Source organism: Sus scrofa, chromosome 13 (genome assembly GCF_000003025.6).
Source record: "Sus scrofa isolate TJ Tabasco breed Duroc chromosome 13, Sscrofa11.1, whole genome shotgun sequence".
NCBI lineage: Eukaryota > Metazoa > Chordata > Mammalia > Artiodactyla > Suidae > Sus > Sus scrofa.
In genome coordinates this window covers 134,212,132-134,231,064 of record NC_010455.5, presented here as the reverse complement: position 1 = coordinate 134,231,064, position 18,933 = coordinate 134,212,132, and the positions used below count along the sequence as shown (strand labels likewise).

The 18,933-nt window shown below is 54.2% G+C and overlaps 1 protein-coding gene across 4 annotated transcripts in view; it reads right to left on the bottom strand.

The window, feature by feature from the left end:
- MUC4 (mucin 4, cell surface associated) overlaps positions 1-18,933 on the bottom strand; it is a 56,024-nt gene that overhangs the window by 17,371 nt on the left and 19,720 nt on the right. Inside the window, exons 1-11 of one of the 4 annotated variants that reach the window (XM_021068273.1) lie at positions 10,249-10,594; positions 10,027-10,110; positions 9,542-9,694; positions 8,053-8,186; positions 7,014-7,175; positions 6,114-6,269; positions 4,807-4,937; positions 3,175-3,263; positions 1,540-1,719; positions 1,232-1,357; positions 77-196 (exon numbers count right to left, since the gene is read on the bottom strand). In XM_021068273.1, coding sequence (XP_020923932.1) covers positions 77-196; positions 1,232-1,357; positions 1,540-1,719; positions 3,175-3,263; positions 4,807-4,937; positions 6,114-6,269; positions 7,014-7,175; positions 8,053-8,186; positions 9,542-9,694; positions 10,027-10,110; positions 10,249-10,369 — 1,456 coding nt within the window. In that variant the 5' untranslated portion in view covers positions 10,370-10,594. 4 annotated transcript variants of the gene reach the window in all.

Sequence of the window (18,933 nt, the reverse complement as noted above, 5' to 3'; positions counted from 1 at the left end):
GTCAGGTCCTGAGAGGCTACCCTTCCCCTGATGCTCTGTCTCTGCCCTGTCCCGGAGCCAGGCTCCAGCAGCTCACCAGGCCTCGGGGGCTGGTACCCACTGCAGCCGATTCGGGGCCGCATTAGCTCATACAGGGCACAGAAGGAGGGCTTGTCATTGAAGCGGCAGCACCAGTTCTGGGGCTCCAGTTCTTGGTCTGTGAAGAAGAGCAGCGTGTTGGGGGAGATGGAGAACCTGCAGGAAGTAGCACTGGGCAGTTCTGGCAGGATGAAACGGTGGCAAGGGTATGGTTTAGGAATCGGGCACACCTCAGTTCAGAACCCACCCTGCTCAATGACCTGAAGCCATTGACCAGTGACTGTCTCCCTTGTGGGTATTTGGAGCCATGTGTAGCAAAGCCCCTAGTGGGCCAGGCACAGGACCCTTCCTTTCTTTCTTTCTTTGTTGTCGTTGTTGTTGTCTTTTTAGAGCCGCACCTGCGGCATATAGAGGTTCCCAGGCTGGGGGTCAAATCGGAGCTGCAGCTGCAGGTCTACACCACAGCCACAGCAACACCAGATCCAAGTCGTGTCTGCGACCTACACCACAGCTTACAGCAACACCAGATTGTTAACCCACTGAGTGAGGCCAGGATTGAACCTGTGTCCTCATGGATACTAGTCAGGTTCATTACCACTGAACCACAGTGGGAACTCCCAGGGCCCTTCCTTTCTTGAAGGGTGGGGTGCTGAGTCTCAAAGTGCTGTGGGAGCAGGAGGGCATGGCTGGTGGTGTGGGGACTAAGGAGGCTGTGATTACAAGGAGGAGGTGAGAAGGACACGCATGACCCTGGCCCCCCAACGCTGTCCTCTCTAGCTGCTTTGGAGGGTCTCTGCAGGAGGCAACTCCAAGTCTTCCCCTGCACAGCTGCTAATCTGGGTTCCGATGGACAGGGCCAGACCAGGCCCCTTTCTTCCCTAGAAGATGCCCGACTCTGGGCTGGGGCTTTTGGCGAAGTGGAGATGGGACAAGAGGGACTCCATCATAAATCCCTAGGGTGTCAGCTGGAAGGGATGTTGGAAATTTCCTCATGTTACCAGATCAGGAAATTGAAGGCCAGAGGGGGAAGGTAGCTGGGAGGAAATGGGACAAGAGCCTTCCTTCTGTGGGTCTCACTGCTGGCTGGTCTCTGACAGGGAAGAACAGAAAGCTCCAGAAAAGCTGGGCTCAAGTTCTCTGTGGACACACATACCAAACTGCCAAGGACTCTGCAATCTCCAGCCTTCAAGAAGCTCTCCCCAGGGCCCGTAGCTGCAGCACACACTCCCACGCCAGGAGGAGAAGCTGCACAGCTGCCTGTTGACGATGCCCCACCAGCCTGCAACAAGCCAGACACACTCAGGCCCAGGATGCCTTTGGTGTGTGCATCAACGGTAGGGGGTGCTTCTGGGGAGGAACTGAGGGTGCCCTGGAAGAGACGGGTCAGGCAAGGCCAAAGGGAGGGTGGGCAGGCTTGTGAGGGACAGTGGGGCACCACAGGAGACAGGAAGGAGGTGTCACCTATGTTGATGGGCTGAAATCTTAAGTCCCATAGTCCCTGCTGCCAGGAGCAGGGGCAGGAGACCTGGTTCCAGCCCCAGCCGGACCAGTGAGACTGTCTCTTCAACCACCGCAGGCACCAGAGACGATAGTTGGGCTTGTCTTCCTTGTGTAGCTTATAGATCTGCAGCCCCCGGAGGCCTGGGGAGCAGAGGAAAAGGGGGTGATCTCAGGGCCTGGGCCACAGGCTCTGCTTTAGTTTTGGGAACAAACAAAACTCATAAATGCACCCTCTGTATGTCACTCCCCCTGCCCTGGACAGCTCTTCTAGGAATGGACCCAGTCAGACTGGCAGTAGTGCCTCCCCAAAGGCCCTTTGATGTGACATCCAAAACCTCAAGAGTTTGGATCTTACAGCGAAACCTTGAGACAAGTGCTGGGCAGGAGGGCCTCACCTGTAATCCAACTCAGAGCCAAACCCTGAGTGTGGGCTCCAGAGTCCAGTAAAATACAATAGGATATAATGTATTTGATTTTGACCCTGACCCCGTGTAAAAGAAAGTATCAAGCTAACTACAGTTTTGATGAGGTTTGGAAAAGAGTAATCATTGTTTATGATCATCTGTGCATTGTCTCCACTGTGGCCTGGTATCAGGGGAAACACACCAGATACTCTCCCCCAACACACACACACACACACACACACACACACACACTCCTATTGCATCCCCACGTCACAAGCAGATGCATCTGGATAGAGGGGCCTTACATGCACGCTCATGCACACACACACACACACACACACACACACACACACACACACACAAACACACTATCCTATTGCGCCCCCTACATCACAAACTGGATAGAAGGGCCCTAGTCTAATAGGACAGCTTTCTCCACAAGATGGCACCCATGATTTGACTTAACTTCTGTTTATCAGAAGTTGTTGCCACAGAGCAATCAGAACTGGATTAATGCTTCATACTTTACATGGCAGATTTTTAATGCCAGAATATCCTTTGTTCTGTCACATTTGGAAACTGAAATTTCTTTTCTTTAGGGGTCACCGGACAGTAATCAAATCATGGAGGAGGCCCGTGGGGCCTAGAGTACTGGCCTTCTTACCAGAGGGGGAGCTCTTTGACAGCAAACATAGTCTTTTTCATTTCTCATACTTCTGGCTCTTAGCACAGTGTCCTACACCCAGCAGGTACTCAATAAACGAAGACTGAATAGATGTCAGATCCCCTGGAGCTCCTCTTGGTAGATTCCATTGAAGAATGAAGTCTCATTACTGTTCTGGGACAGGACACTTGGAGAATTGTCCTAGCTGCCCATTCATTCCTCACCTCCTGCCATGCCCCTGTCCTCACTTCCAGGATCAGGGCCCCCACTCATAGCTCTCCTGTGTTTGGCTCCGCCCAGGGAGGAGAAGCAGCCTCAAATGACTTTGTGCTGTGTGAGGGCACGGGAGGTAACCACTCCCTGGGCAGTGCCACATCTGGATTGCACCATGGGAAGTCAGTTGTGCTGGAAACACCCTTTGGGATGGTGGAGATGCAAGGGAGCTGCCCTCTGGGACTGTCATGGCACATGGAGGGGAGGACAGAAGGGGACTTGGGTCCCTCAAGTGTGATAAGGTGGTGCTTTTACCTGATGTGGGATCCAGGAACTGGTCTGGACGATACTTCTCCCACACTGGCTGCAATGTCAGTTGGCTGTTTTTGAAATACCCATCTCCACTGTAGGCAAAAGGAAGAATCTTCAGCCACTGTCACACAGTTTTTCCTCTCAGTCAGCAAGTTACTCATTCATACAGCTGGTCAGTCAGCTGGTCACCCACTCAGTCCAGCCAGTCATTAGTTATCAGCTGTTCAGTCGTTTCGTCAGCCAGCCAGAATCATAGACCCGGTGCCAAGCAGGAGTGGGGAAGGGAGGCTTGGGGCAGGAATAGGAGACTCTAATTGATTCCACATCTGATGGTGAACTGTAGGAAACGGGTCATGAGACAGGGGTGTGAGAACAACAGGTCAGGCCCCCTTCCTGTTAGTTTCCCTTCAACTAGGAATTGGAGAAGGGGTGCTGCAGGGCACAGCTGGCTGTGAGGGTTAAAAGCCAGTCTCTCGGTCATGGATTCAACCCCCAGTTCCACTACTTAGTAGCTTGGTGATCATGGGCAAGTTAATTTAACCTCTTTGATTCTTAGTTTTCACCTCTGTGTCAAAGGGGTGACAGTATTGTGAAGATTCAAAGCAGTAACACTGGTAAATCCCTCAGCACTGAGTGAGGACCAGGCAATGGGTGTGCCCCACCCCCACCCCTGGAAGGAAGGAGCAAAGCCCACAGCCTCAGGGTGCACGCCTCAGAGCAGCCACTCCTGATCTTTTCTCCTCTCTGACACAGGACAGATGACGCACTTGGGTGTGACACCTTCCGTGGGTGCACTCAGAATGGTGTGAAATTCCTAGCTGGTCGGATAATTCTACTTCTTTTTCCTTCAGGGCTCATCACTAAGCAAGTGAAAGCAATGTAATTACAGGCGCAATCCTGAATACACTCTAAGAGAAAAACATTTGTAGCAATTAGCAGTAACAAATTACATGCGACCTTCACAGCCAGTGGCGCACATGGCAAGGTTGAGAACTGTTGTGTCAGAGACTGAGCCACCTCCTCCCTTGGGAACCCACGTCCCCATCCATCTCTCTGTTCTCCATCTTTGCCACTGACAGACGCTGCTGGTGCCTTGGGTGAGAGGTTAATTTCCAGCCAATCGAAAGTCAGGAAGGCAGATTTCAACCTTATATTTGGGTTCAGCTTCCCACTTTGCCACATCCCAGCTCTGTGACTTTGGGCAATGACTTATCTATTTGTACCTCAGTTTCTGTATCTGTAGAATGGGTAATAAAATAGATCTCCTTCATGGGGTTGTTGTAATATACAAAATAATGCATACTGAGTGCTGGTATAATAAATGTTGGCTGTTATTGTTAAGCTCTGAAAAGTCAAGTGAGGTCAGCTACTGTCAGTGGAAGTCCTAGAAGTCAAGGCTCTGGGGATTATTATCACATGCACGGAGACCTTGATAGGAAAGAGAACGGCAGAGTGAATAGGGGTCTTTTAATTTGAAACAGCAAGAAGTGGGAACTGGAGTCAGCGTGAATCAGAAGCATGGGCAGGGAGGATTTTGGCGTATCCTTGGGGAATGGAGTTCGTGTGCAGCTGCAAGCCCTGCTTTGCACCGCCTCCTGCTGTCTACTCAATGCAGACAGCCCCACTCTGTCCTACCTGGAGAAGCCCATGACGACGGGGTTGCCTAGGTGTTGGGTCACATCCCACTGCATGCCACCGCTTTGGTAGAGAAACAAGGCGTAGGACCTGCTCCCATCCGTGGAAAGGATGGCCTGGTAGGTGTTGGTCTGGGGATTGGTTGGAGACAAGCATAGGGATGCCCGTGAGAGATCTGGTATGTCCCATTACCTGTCACACAGCCTGGGCATGACACCCATATCACTGTTTCCTGGCCTACCCAGAGCTAAGGTGTGGGCTTAAAATATGGGCAAATTTGGAATTATGCAGAGATTTCACTCTGACTGTCCAAGCACCTGCCATGGTGGATTTGCCTTCTTTGGGACTTCTTCCCCAGGAAGGGAGCCAAAGGACTCTAGGCCAGAATTCAGTGAGAAGAGGGTTTGTATGAGAAAGCTTCAGCAACCTGAGTGATCAGCGGACGTTGGAGAGCTGGGGGAGGCCTAAGGAACTTCCTCAGGGATATTTAAGGATATTGTCCAAATGTCCCCTCCACCTGGATGACGTGGAGGACCACACAGGTGAGAGTGGAGGTTCTCTGAAGGCCGGGGCCAGCACTGTGCTTGTGCAAAGTAGGTAAGCAATGAGCTTGTTGAGCCAATGAAGAAATGAGTGACTTTAGACCAGACACAAGGAAGAACTTTGTGACTATCAGGGTGGTGAGGCCCCAGATAGGGGGGGACATGTGGTGTGCCTGCTTCCAGTGGATGCGTTTTGGTCAAGAGCTGGAGTGCAGAGTCAGAAAAACCTCTGTTTCAGGCCTGGCTTTGTCATTTGCTAGCTGGGTGACCTTGAAGCAAGTCACTTAACTTTTCTAACCATCATCTTCCTCATTTCGTTCTTTTAAAAAAATATGTATTTTGACTACCTGATTCACAGTTATATTTTCTGGCTATTTTCTTTCTATTTCTATTTATTTATTTAGGTTGTACCCTTGGCATTCAGAAAGTTGTCAGACCAGGGATCGAACCTGTGCCACGGCAGCAACCAGAGCCACAGCAGTGACAATGCCAGATCCTTAACCTGCTGAGCCACCAGGGCACTCCTCGTTTCTAATATGTGGATAAAAATATTAGGTTGAGCCATATAGAATTGCCAATTGCCAGCCATTTTTGACTTATGGACATTCCACGTTCTATGTTTCAACCTCCTAATACCCAGTGCTCTGGGCTAGTGTGAGGTTCTGTAAGAGTCCGAAAGGATTTTAGAAGAGTGGCCCCTGCCTAGGATTCTAGGATGTCTGACTTCCAGATGGTTCCCAGGGAGCTGCCCACTGGTCCACTCACCCTGAGGGTCTTCTGGGCAGGATAGGCAGGGGCGTGGACCCACGTGACCTTTAGTGTCCACCTGGCTTTGTAGTTCCAGGTGTTTGTTAACATTTTAATCCAATACTCCACCTCCCACACTAGCTGGTTGTATTCATCATAGAGCGTCTCATACTCCTAGAAAAGAAGGCAGATTCAGACAAGAAACAAGGATCCCAGCTCAACACTCCTGGGCGACCCCCCACTTTCTGCATGGTGATCCTGCTCATTTGAGTCTGCCCATATCTTCCATCCTCCCCCGTCCCAGGCCCACATTTTCACAGTTAGCACCTCTGACCTTAAGATCAAATCAGGTTCGGGCTGCAGGGAAACCTGGGGTATGTGGAGTGGAGAGTCGAGGCCAGTAACTTCTGGACTTGAACTTGTGCCTCGCTTAGCGCAGACTGGCTTGGATTGTGCAGCCACCTGTGCCCATCTGTACCACCCTGTATCCCACTGGAGGCTCTTTGAGGACAGGCACATGTTTCTCCATCTTTGGACCTTCTACAGTGCCTGGTCCTTGGCAGGGGCACGACGTACCTTTGCCTGTGGTAGCTTTCATTACACAATAGCTCCCACTGAATGGAATCATCAGCCCAGTGCAGGGGCCTTGCTTAACTCAGCCTTGTTAGGAGGGACCTTGCTACAACCTCATCCTAAAATCAAACGATGGATCCCCAATCCCCATCCCTGGCACCTTCAGTCTTCCCATGATTTTGTCCTCATCTGCTTCCTCCTCATCCTCACATTTAAGTTTTAGTCCCTGCCCACACTGAGCCTAGGCTCTGACAGCAGTAACACTTGCAAGGCCCTCCACACAGCCCTCTGTCTGTCCTTGCTGGCTGCTGGAGGACCCTGAATGCTGAGCTTTGAAAGGCCCACCTGGTAAAACGTGGTTCCTTGCCTGGAGAAATCAGCATCATCCCAGAATGGAGCCACCAGGGCCACAGGGTCCTGGCCTGTAAAGCCTCTGAGGGGAGGGTTGGAGTAGGAGAAAATCTGGTACTCTGACTCTGGGAAAATGATTTGGCCGTTATCTGTGAACTGAACACAAAAGTTCTCCTGGTTAGCATTCAGGGTGGGAGGTGGGGAAGGAGCCTCGGCTTGGGGCCAGCTCCTGGACTGATGCAAGACCCTGAAGGGCCCTGCTGGGTAGAACCAGAGAGATGCCAACAACCTCTGGAAGGTCTCATCCATCTCCCTGCATGCTGGGACAGCCTCTGTATATAGTTCTCACACAAATACTCTTCACCCTCAGCACATTTTTTTTATGTCCTGAGTCTTTCCTAAGGTGGTAGTTTTGTCCTGTCTCAGTGGCACCCGTCTAGAGACCAGCCCATCCCAGAGCAGAGTAAAGCCTCTCAGCCCACCCTGAAGCTTGTGCCACATCAATTAGGGCTAAAGGATACCCTGACCCCATTGCTGAGTCACCCTTTTGTAGTGTGTCCTGACCAGCCCTCTCGAGGGCCACGACTGCTGTTCTGCTCTCCCCCCAGAGACATGGGCTACTTGGACTAGGGAACCAGGAAACAATGAGAGACCGTGTGAACAGCATCATACAGGTTTCCCCAGCAGAGCTTCCTACTTGTAAAAAAGGACCCATGAAAACAGTGGAGAGCTTACTGGGCCCCAGGACCTCTCTACTGAGGTGGCCACACTTCTGTCCACGTGGGTAAGGGGCCTCGCCTAGCTCCCTGTCTTCCTCGGCTGGTGCCCATCGTTAAAGATGGTGCAAACTGAGGCAGCAACTGGGGCACAGCAGGTGCCTGACAAGCGTTGCTTCCGTTCTCCCTGTCAATCACAGTCACAGTTATGGCCATGATCACAGGGCCATCTCTGAGCCCTGGAGGGAGAAGAAAGGCCTGAGGAATGCAGGTCATGCCCCCCGCCCCCCGCCTTCGGGCTGCAGCCAAGGACTCACGTAGAGGCAATCCCGGAGAGAGGAACCGAGGGGGAAGCCAATCTGGGGCTTGAAGAGTGGCGAGGTTAAGTCCACCGTCCTTCTCACAAACTGCCAGTCTCCAGCCTGCGGCCCGTAGGGGAAGAGGGGAACGCCTGGGCCAGTACAAAGAGAAGCAGGAAGTTCTCATGGGCCCTGATGTCATTAGGGCTGGCAGGGGTCCCGCAAGAGTGTCCCCAAGCTGCTCCTCCACCCTTGGACCTGTTCGCTTAAGCAAGAGCCGTCAAGGACTTCTCTCTCCCCCTCTCCACTTGCATTTAACCCATCTCCTCTTTCACTCCCTTACATGGTACTCTCCGCCTTCCCCAGTTTGAAGAAAAACAGCTATCAGAACACCCCCACATTATTCTGCACCTATTACGGTACTCACAATTCTGTGAAATGTTAAAAGACAAAATGCCTCTAATGCAGTAAAGTAATTGCAAGATCGTTTCACAGAATGAGACTTGTTTCCTAAGATGTTATGTCTCTAGGTAAACTTGAAGACCGCCCCCGCCACACACACACACTGCCCCCTGCTAGAATTTGTCATAAGATCCCCTACCGAGGCCCTTGGGCTCCGGTTTGAGAAACTTTGTCCCAAACATTTCTCAAAGGGGCCTCCTCCTTTCCATACTGGCAGCCTTCGCCTGGTCTTGCTTGGAAAACCTCAGTGATATCTACCCTGCTGCCCTGGCCTCCTGCAAGTTCATCCTCCATCCCAGCCATGAGGACACTGTTCCTAAATGCAAATCTAGCCACATTCTCCCTGGTTCCTGTCATCTACAAGATTCCTTCACATAACAACCTTGCTTCTCAACACCTTTCACCTTACTGCTGGCAGCCCCAAATGCTATGGGGATCTCTGTCCCATGCAATACTAGGACTGCTCTTCCTGTCCGAGCCTTTATTCTAGCTATTCAGGCCCTCCTGCCTGCTTGGGGCACTTCCCCTCCCCGCAGATCCTATTCACCCTTTCCAGGGAGACTCCTTTTCACCTTGAACCCACACCCCAATATTCCCTTGGGGCCTTCCATTGTGTGTACCTAATACCCTGGGTTTATGCCTCTAATTGCACCTACTGAGGCAGCAAGGCTGTCTCACTAAACAGTGACTCAATCATTTTTTTATCTCCAGCTCTTAGCCTAGCACCATGTGCAAAGCCAGCCCTCAGCACCCAACACTGATGATGTCACATTGTTCACTGTAAGGCCTTTCTGACTCGAGAGTCTGTAAGCAAGCAGGCTGAGACAAAGCACTCAGTTACACCACCCCTATCAAGGGGACACAGAGAGCAGCTGGACTTGCCACACCCAGGGCAGTGGAGCGATCCACAGAACTGGTCCCCCTACCTCCCCACAAAGATCCTCATTGGTAGATCCAGTCCAGCTGCCACAACTATAACCTCCACATATAGCTCCATCCTCTTTGACCCAGGGTGAAGAGGACCCAGCTCTATGGATTCACTCACCTTTCTTCGGCTTGGGAGGGACTGGGGCAGCTGTTGAGCGAGTGCCTGTGGAAGTGTGAGCAGTGGAAGTTGTAAGAGCCTGGGAGGTGGTTGAGGGTAGAGATGCTGCTGTGCTTGTCTTGCTGTCTGTCTTCTGCAAGGTGGTGATTGTTCCTAGGCAGGCAGGGAGAGAAGACAGGAGTGAGTCTAACAGTCAGGGGGTAGCAGAGTTAAACAGAGTCATAGACTTTAGAACCTGGAAGAGACAGCTAGAAAACTGTCTTCTAGTCACACCAAAACCACTGCCTGAGGAGAAGCAGCTGCCACCTGGGGTAAAGAGGATGGTGAGGCTATCACCCACCAAACCCCAACTGATTTCATAACCTTCTGGACCTGACCTCCAGCCTGGAAGTGCTAATTGAATGTCCTCTCTCAAGCACTCTTCTGCACTGAATTGAGCCAAGTGGGCAAGTGCAAGAGACTAAGACCCCAGGGTTACGACCTACCTGATGTCCCAGCCTTCACTGTGGATCTTGAGGACACAGTGGATAAGGGAAAAGGGCTCATGAGAGACAGAGAAGTGGGGTGACCTGTGAATAGGGCAGTGGAGCTCAAGGTGACTTTGTGGCCAGGGGCTGATGCAGAAAAAGAAGAAATACTGGTTTATGTATGGAAACACGACACAGATATGGGGGTCGGTCTAAATGTGGCTGAAGTGGTTGTTTCACCTGAAGGGGATGTCTCCCGGGAAGCGCCTTCTGTAAGAGGGTGTCCACTTGTGGAAGATAAAGGTGTCGAGGAGCTCACAGCTGCGATGGCGCTGCTGTGGGTTTCTCTGGTGGTCTCCATGCTCTGAGTCTGGTGGACCAGAGAAGATGCTGCTGTCCCCTCAGCAGAGGTGGTGGAAGAGGGTGAGGTTGACTGGGGCCCTGGTCCAGTTGTCGCTGAGACTGATGAGGTGCCTGGAGTGATGGTTCTTGTGCCGGGTGGGGACGTGTCCCCTGGGCCTCCCACAGTGGTGTCGGTTGTAACTGGGGATGTGACCACCCGTGATGTTGTTGGGGGTGTGTTGCTTAGGCTGGAAGTGGGGAAGTGCCATCTGTAGAAGCAGGTGCTGTCGACACGGCTGATGTTGTTGCAGGTGTGGGGGTGGGTCTGGACGCGGATGAAGAGGTTGGGTCCCCCGAAGGGGATGTCTCCCGGGAAGCGCCTTCTGTAAGAGGGTGTCCACTTGTGGAAGATAAAGGTGTCGAGGAGCTCACAGCTGCGATGGCGCTGCTGTGGGTTTCTCTGGTGGTCTCCATGCTCTGAGTCTGGTGGACCAGAGAAGATGCTGCTGTCCCCTCAGCAGAGGTGGTGGAAGAGGGTGAGGTTGACTGGGGCCCTGGTCCAGTTGTCGCTGAGACTGAGGAGGTGCCTGGAGTGATGGTTCTTGTGCCGGGTGGGGACGTGTCCCCTGGGCCTCCCACAGTGGTGTCGGTTGTAACTGGGGATGTGACCACCCGTGATGTTGTTGGGGGTGTGTTGCTTAGGCTGGAAGTGGGGGAAGTGCCATCTGTAGAAGCAGGTGCTGTCGACACGGCTGATGTTGTTGCAGGTGTGGGGGTGGGTCTGGACGCGGATGAAGAGGTTGGGTCCCCGAAGGGGATGTCTCCCGGGAAGCGCCTTCTGTAAGAGGGTGTCCACTTGTGGAAGATAAAGGTGTCGAGGAGCTCACAGCTGCGATGGCGCTGCTGTGGGTTTCTCTGGTGGTCTCCATGCTCTGAGTCTGGTGGACCAGAGAAGATGCTGCTGTCCCCTCAGCAGAGGTGGTGGAAGAGGGTGAGGTTGACTGGGGCCCTGGTCCAGTTGTCGCTGAGACTGATGAGGTGCCTGGAGTGATGGTTCTTGTGCCGGGTGGGGACGTGTCCCCTGGGCCTCCCACAGTGGTGTCGGTTGTAACTGGGGATGTGACCACCCGTGATGTTGTTGGGGGTGTGTTGCTTAGGCTGGAAGTGGGGGAAGTGCCATCTGTAGAAGCAGGTGCTGTCGACACGGCTGATGTTGTTGCAGGTGTGGGGGTGGGTCTGGACGCGGATGAAGAGGTTGGGTCCCCCGAAGGGGATGTCTCCCGGGAAGCGCCTTCTGTAAGAGGGTGTCCACTTGTGGAAGATAAAGGTGTCGAGGAGCTCACAGCTGCGATGGCGCTGCTGTGGGTTTCTCTGGTGGTCTCCATGCTCTGAGTCTGGTGGACCAGAGAAGATGCTGCTGTCCCCTCAGCAGAGGTGGTGGAAGAGGGTGAGGTTGACTGGGGCCCTGGTCCAGTTGTCGCTGAGACTGATGAGGTGCCTGGAGTGATGGTTCTTGTGCCGGGTGGGGACGTGTCCCCTGGGCCTCCCACAGTGGTGTCGGTTGTAACTGGGGATGTGACCACCCGTGATGTTGTTGGGGGTGTGTTGCTTAGGCTGGAAGTGGGGGAAGTGCCATCTGTAGAAGCAGGTGCTGTCGACACAGCTGATGTTGTTGCAGGTGTGGGGGTGGGTCTGGACGCGGATGAAGAGGTTGGGTCCCCCGAAGGGGATGTCTCCCGGGAAGCGCCTTCTGTAAGAGGGTGTCCACTTGTGGAAGATAAAGGTGTCGAGGAGCTCACAGCTGCGATGGCGCTGCTGTGGGTTTCTCTGGTGGTCTCCATGCTCTGAGTCTGGTGGACCAGAGAAGATGCTGCTGTCCCCTCAGCAGAGGTGGTGGAAGAGGGTGAGGTTGACTGGGGCCCTGGTCCAGTTGTCGCTGAGACTGATGAGGTGCCTGGAGTGATGGTTCTTGTGCCGGGTGGGGACGTGTCCCCTGGGCCTCCCACAGTGGTGTCGGTTGTAACTGGGGATGTGACCACCCGTGATGTTGTTGGGGGTGTGTTGCTTAGGCTGGAAGTGGGGGAAGTGCCATCTGTAGAAGCAGGTGCTGTCGACACGGCTGATGTTGTTGCAGGTGTGGGGGTGGGTCTGGACGCGGATGAAGAGGTTGGGTCCCCCGAAGGGGATGTCTCCCGGGAAGCGCCTTCTGTAAGAGGGTGTCCACTTGTGGAAGATAAAGGTGTCGAGGAGCTCACAGCTGCGATGGCGCTGCTGTGGGTTTCTCTGGTGGTCTCCATGCTCTGAGTCTGGTGGACCAGAGAAGATGCTGCTGTCCCCTCAGCAGAGGTGGTGGAAGAGGGTGAGGTTGACTGGGGCCCTGGTCCAGTTGTCGCTGAGACTGATGAGGTGCCTGGAGTGATGGTTCTTGTGCCGGGTGGGGACGTGTCCCCTGGGCCTCCCACAGTGGTGTCGGTTGTAACTGGGGATGTGACCACCCGTGATGTTGTTGGGGGTGTGTTGCTTAGGCTGGAAGTGGGGGAAGTGCCATCTGTAGAAGCAGGTGCTGTCGACACGGCTGATGTTGTTGCAGGTGTGGGGGTGGGTCTGGACGCGGATGAAGAGGTTGGGTCCCCCGAAGGGGATGTCTCCCGGGAAGCGCCTTCTGTAAGAGGGTGTCCACTTGTGGAAGATAAAGGTGTCGAGGAGCTCACAGCTGCGATGGCGCTGCTGTGGGTTTCTCTGGTGGTCTCCATGCTCTGAGTCTGGTGGACCAGAGAAGATGCTGCTGTCCCCTCAGCAGAGGTGGTGGAAGAGGGTGAGGTTGACTGGGGCCCTGGTCCAGTTGTCGCTGAGACTGATGAGGTGCCTGGAGTGATGGTTCTTGTGCCGGGTGGGGACGTGTCCCCTGGGCCTCCCACAGTGGTGTCGGTTGTAACTGGGGATGTGACCACCCGTGATGTTGTTGGGGGTGTGTTGCTTAGGCTGGAAGTGGGGGAAGTGCCATCTGTAGAAGCAGGTGCTGTCGACACGGCTGATGTTGTTGCAGGTGTGGGGGTGGGTCTGGACGCGGATGAAGAGGTTGGGTCCCCCGAAGGGGATGTCTCCCGGGAAGCGCCTTCTGTAAGAGGGTGTCCACTTGTGGAAGATAAAGGTGTCGAGGAGCTCACAGCTGCGATGGCGCTGCTGTGGGTTTCTCTGGTGGTCTCCATGCTCTGAGTCTGGTGGACCAGAGAAGATGCTGCTGTCCCCTCAGCAGAGGTGGTGGAAGAGGGTGAGGTTGACTGGGGCCCTGGTCCAGTTGTCGCTGAGACTGATGAGGTGCCTGGAGTGATGGTTCTTGTGCCGGGTGGGGACGTGTCCCCTGGGCCTCCCACAGTGGTGTCGGTTGTAACTGGGGATGTGACCACCCGTGATGTTGTTGGGGGTGTGTTGCTTAGGCTGGAAGTGGGGGAAGTGCCATCTGTAGAAGCAGGTGCTGTCGACACGGCTGATGTTGTTGCAGGTGTGGGGTGGGTCTGGACGCGGATGAAGAGGTTGGGTCCCCCGAAGGGGATGTCTCCCGGGAAGCGCCTTCTGTAAGAGGGTGTCCACTTGTGGAAGATAAAGGTGTCGAGGAGCTCACAGCTGCGATGGCGCTGCTGTGGGTTTCTCTGGTGGTCTCCATGCTCTGAGTCTGGTGGACCAGAGAAGATGCTGCTGTCCCCTCAGCAGAGGTGGTGGAAGAGGGTGAGGTTGACTGGGGCCCTGGTCCAGTTGTCGCTGAGACTGATGAGGTGCCTGGAGTGATGGTTCTTGTGCCGGGTGGGGACGTGTCCCCTGGGCCTCCCACAGTGGTGTCGGTTGTAACTGGGGATGTGACCACCCGTGATGTTGTTGGGGGTGTGTTGCTTAGGCTGGAAGTGGGGGAAGTGCCATCTGTAGAAGCAGGTGCTGTCGACACGGCTGATGTTGTTGCAGGTGTGGGGGTGGGTCTGGACGCGGATGAAGAGGTTGGGTCCCCCGAAGGGGATGTCTCCCGGGAAGCGCCTTCTGTAAGAGGGTGTCCACTTGTGGAAGATAAAGGTGTCGAGGAGCTCACAGCTGCGATGGCGCTGCTGTGGGTTTCTCTGGTGGTCTCCATGCTCTGAGTCTGGTGGACCAGAGAAGATGCTGCTGTCCCCTCAGCAGAGGTGGTGGAAGAGGGTGAGGTTGACTGGGGCCCTGGTCCAGTTGTCGCTGAGACTGATGAGGTGCCTGGAGTGATGGTTCTTGTGCCGGGTGGGGACGTGTCCCCTGGGCCTCCCACAGTGGTGTCGGTTGTAACTGGGGATGTGACCACCCGTGATGTTGTTGGGGGTGTGTTGCTTAGGCTGGAAGTGGGGGAAGTGCCATCTGTAGAAGCAGGTGCTGTCGACACGGCTGATGTTGTTGCAGGTGTGGGGGTGGGTCTGGACGCGGATGAAGAGGTTGGGTCCCCCGAAGGGGATGTCTCCCGGGAAGCGCCTTCTGTAAGAGGGTGTCCACTTGTGGAAGATAAAGGTGTCGAGGAGCTCACAGCTGCGATGGCGCTGCTGTGGGTTTCTCTGGTGGTCTCCATGCTCTGAGTCTGGTGGACCAGAGAAGATGCTGCTGTCCCCTCAGCAGAGGTGGTGGAAGAGGGTGAGGTTGACTGGGGCCCTGGTCCAGTTGTCGCTGAGACTGATGAGGTGCCTGGAGTGATGGTTCTTGTGCCGGGTGGGGACGTGTCCCCTGGGCCTCCCACAGTGGTGTCGGTTGTAACTGGGGATGTGACCACCCGTGATGTTGTTGGGGGTGTGTTGCTTAGGCTGGAAGTGGGGGAAGTGCCATCTGTAGAAGCAGGTGCTGTCGACACGGCTGATGTTGTTGCAGGTGTGGGGGTGGGTCTGGACGCGGATGAAGAGGTTGGGTCCCCCGAAGGGGATGTCTCCCGGGAAGCGCCTTCTGTAAGAGGGTGTCCACTTGTGGAAGATAAAGGTGTCGAGGAGCTCACAGCTGCGATGGCGCTGCTGTGGGTTTCTCTGGTGGTCTCCATGCTCTGAGTCTGGTGGACCAGAGAAGATGCTGCTGTCCCCTCAGCAGAGGTGGTGGAAGAGGGTGAGGTTGACTGGGGCCCTGGTCCAGTTGTCGCTGAGACTGATGAGGTGCCTGGAGTGATGGTTCTTGTGCCGGGTGGGGACGTGTCCCCTGGGCCTCCCACAGTGGTGTCGGTTGTAACTGGGGATGTGACCACCCGTGATGTTGTTGGGGGTGTGTTGCTTAGGCTGGAAGTGGGGGAAGTGCCATCTGTAGAAGCAGGTGCTGTCGACACGGCTGATGTTGTTGCAGGTGTGGGGGTGGGTCTGGACGCGGATGAAGAGGTTGGGTCCCCCGAAGGGGATGTCTCCCGGGAAGCGCCTTCTGTAAGAGGGTGTCCACTTGTGGAAGATAAAGGTGTCGAGGAGCTCACAGCTGCGATGGCGCTGCTGTGGGTTTCTCTGGTGGTCTCCATGCTCTGAGTCTGGTGGACCAGAGAAGATGCTGCTGTCCCCTCAGCAGAGGTGGTGGAAGAGGGTGAGGTTGACTGGGGCCCTGGTCCAGTTGTCGCTGAGACTGATGAGGTGCCTGGAGTGATGGTTCTTGTGCCGGGTGGGGACGTGTCCCCTGGGCCTCCCACAGTGGTGTCGGTTGTAACTGGGGATGTGACCACCCGTGATGTTGTTGGGGGTGTGTTGCTTAGGCTGGAAGTGGGGGAAGTGCCATCTGTAGAAGCAGGTGCTGTCGACACGGCTGATGTTGTTGCAGGTGTGGGGGTGGGTCTGGACGCGGATGAAGAGGTTGGGTCCCCCGAAGGGGATGTCTCCCGGGAAGCGCCTTCTGTAAGAGGGTGTCCACTTGTGGAAGATAAAGGTGTCGAGGAGCTCACAGCTGCGATGGCGCTGCTGTGGGTTTCTCTGGTGGTCTCCATGCTCTGAGTCTGGTGGACCAGAGAAGATGCTGCTGTCCCCTCAGCAGAGGTGGTGGAAGAGGGTGAGGTTGACTGGGGCCCTGGTCCAGTTGTCGCTGAGACTGATGAGGTGCCTGGAGTGATGGTTCTTGTGCCGGGTGGGGACGTGTCCCCTGGGCCTCCCACAGTGGTGTCGGTTGTAACTGGGGATGTGACCACCCGTGATGTTGTTGGGGGTGTGTTGCTTAGGCTGGAAGTGGGGGAAGTGCCATCTGTAGAAGCAGGTGCTGTCGACACGGCTGATGTTGTTGCAGGTGTGGGGGTGGGTCTGGACGCGGATGAAGAGGTTGGGTCCCCCGAAGGGGATGTCTCCCGGGAAGCGCCTTCTGTAAGAGGGTGTCCACTTGTGGAAGATAAAGGTGTCGAGGAGCTCACAGCTGCGATGGCGCTGCTGTGGGTTTCTCTGGTGGTCTCCATGCTCTGAGTCTGGTGGACCAGAGAAGATGCTGCTGTCCCCTCAGCAGAGGTGGTGGAAGAGGGTGAGGTTGACTGGGGCCCTGGTCCAGTTGTCGCTGAGACTGATGAGGTGCCTGGAGTGATGGTTCTTGTGCCGGGTGGGGACGTGTCCCCTGGGCCTCCCACAGTGGTGTCGGTTGTAACTGGGGATGTGACCACCCGTGATGTTGTTGGGGGTGTGTTGCTTAGGCTGGAAGTGGGGGAAGTGCCATCTGTAGAAGCAGGTGCTGTCGACACGGCTGATGTTGTTGCAGGTGTGGGGGTGGGTCTGGACGCGGATGAAGAGGTTGGGTCCCCCGAAGGGGATGTCTCCCGGGAAGCGCCTTCTGTAAGAGGGTGTCCACTTGTGGAAGATAAAGGTGTCGAGGAGCTCACAGCTGCGATGGCGCTGCTGTGGGTTTCTCTGGTGGTCTCCATGCTCTGAGTCTGGTGGACCAGAGAAGATGCTGCTGTCCCCTCAGCAGAGGTGGTGGAAGAGGGTGAGGTTGACTGGGGCCCTGGTCCAGTTGTCGCTGAGACTGATGAGGTGCCTGGAGTGATGGTTCTTGTGCCGGGTGGGGACGTGTCCCCTGGGCCTCCCACAGTGGTGTCGGTTGTAACTGGGGATGTGACCACCCGTGATGTTGTTGGGGGTGTGTTGCTTAGGCTGGAAGTGGGGGAAGTGCCATCTGTAGAAGCAGGTGCTGTCGACACGGCTGATGTTGTTGCAGGTGTGGGGGTGGGTCTGGACGCGGATGAAGAGGTTGGGTCCCCCGAAGGGGATGTCTCCCGGGAAGCGCCTTCTGTAAGAGGGTGTCCACTTGTGGAAGATAAAGGTGTCGAGGAGCTCACAGCTGCGATGGCGCTGCTGTGGGTTTCTCTGGTGGTCTCCATGCTCTGAGTCTGGTGGACCAGAGAAGATGCTGCTGTCCCCTCAGCAGAGGTGGTGGAAGAGGGTGAGGTTGACTGGGGCCCTGGTCCAGTTGTCGCTGAGACTGATGAACTCACCATAGTTGATTTGTAAGTACCAGAATTTGAAGTTTCCCTCTTTTTTCTTTCAGTTTTGTTTGTTGATGTTACTTCTTTTGAGAGGTTTTCTTTTGTGGGAGTTATGTAGCTGATATTCGATGGGTATTTCTCCTCAGTAATAGTAGTTGTCATAGTGTTTCCACCTGTAGAGGATTAAAGATATGATGATGCATATGTTTCAATAGTGCCGTTAAATATAAGATACAAGGACTCGTTGACAAGACAGGTTCCTTCTGTGAAGTTGTAGCATTAAGAACACAATTTTGGAGTTCCCACTGTGGCACAGTGGTTAATGAACCTGACTAGGAACCATGAGGTTGTGGGTTCGATCCCTGGCCTCGCTCAGTGGGTTAAGGATCCGGCGTTGCCGTGAGCTGTGGTGTAGGTCGTAGATGTGGCTCAGATCCCATGTTGCTGTGGCTCTGGCGTAGGCCGGCAGCTGCAGCTCCAATTTGACTTCTAACCTGGGAAACTCCATATGCCGAGGGAGCGGCCCTAGAAAAGGAAAAAAACAAAAACAAAAACAAATAAACAAAACAAAACAAAAAAAACAGTATTTTGGAGTTCCCATCGTGGCGCAGTGCTTAACGAATCCGACTAGGAAGCATGAGGTTGCGGGTTCGATGCCTGGCCTTGCTCAGTGGGTTAAGGATCTGGCGTTGCCGTGAGCTGTGGTGTAGGTTGCAGACTCGGCTCGGATCCCGCGTTGCTGTGGCTCTGGTGTAGGCTGGCAGCTACAGCTCCGGTTAGACCCCTAGCCTGGGAACCTCCATATGCCATGGGAGTGGCCCAAGAAATGGCAAAAAGACAAAAACAAACAAACAAACAAAAAAAAACAAAACAAAACAAACAAAAAAAAGAACACAATTTTTTCCCGCGTGTACCACTGTATATCATGGTGGGTCAGAATAAGTGGCTGCAGGATTACCCCTGTCTAATATTTCTACGGCCACTGTGTAACCTCATCATAAATAATACTTCAGTGAATATCTTTGTGCTAATATGTTTTCAAGTGTCATTTATTGTGTGGGTATAATTGAAAATGACCCAGCACACTCCTACTTTCTCCATATAAGCCATATATGGAAGGCAAGATACAAGAGCTTCAGTCTCAAAACAGTTTTTTAATTAAAATA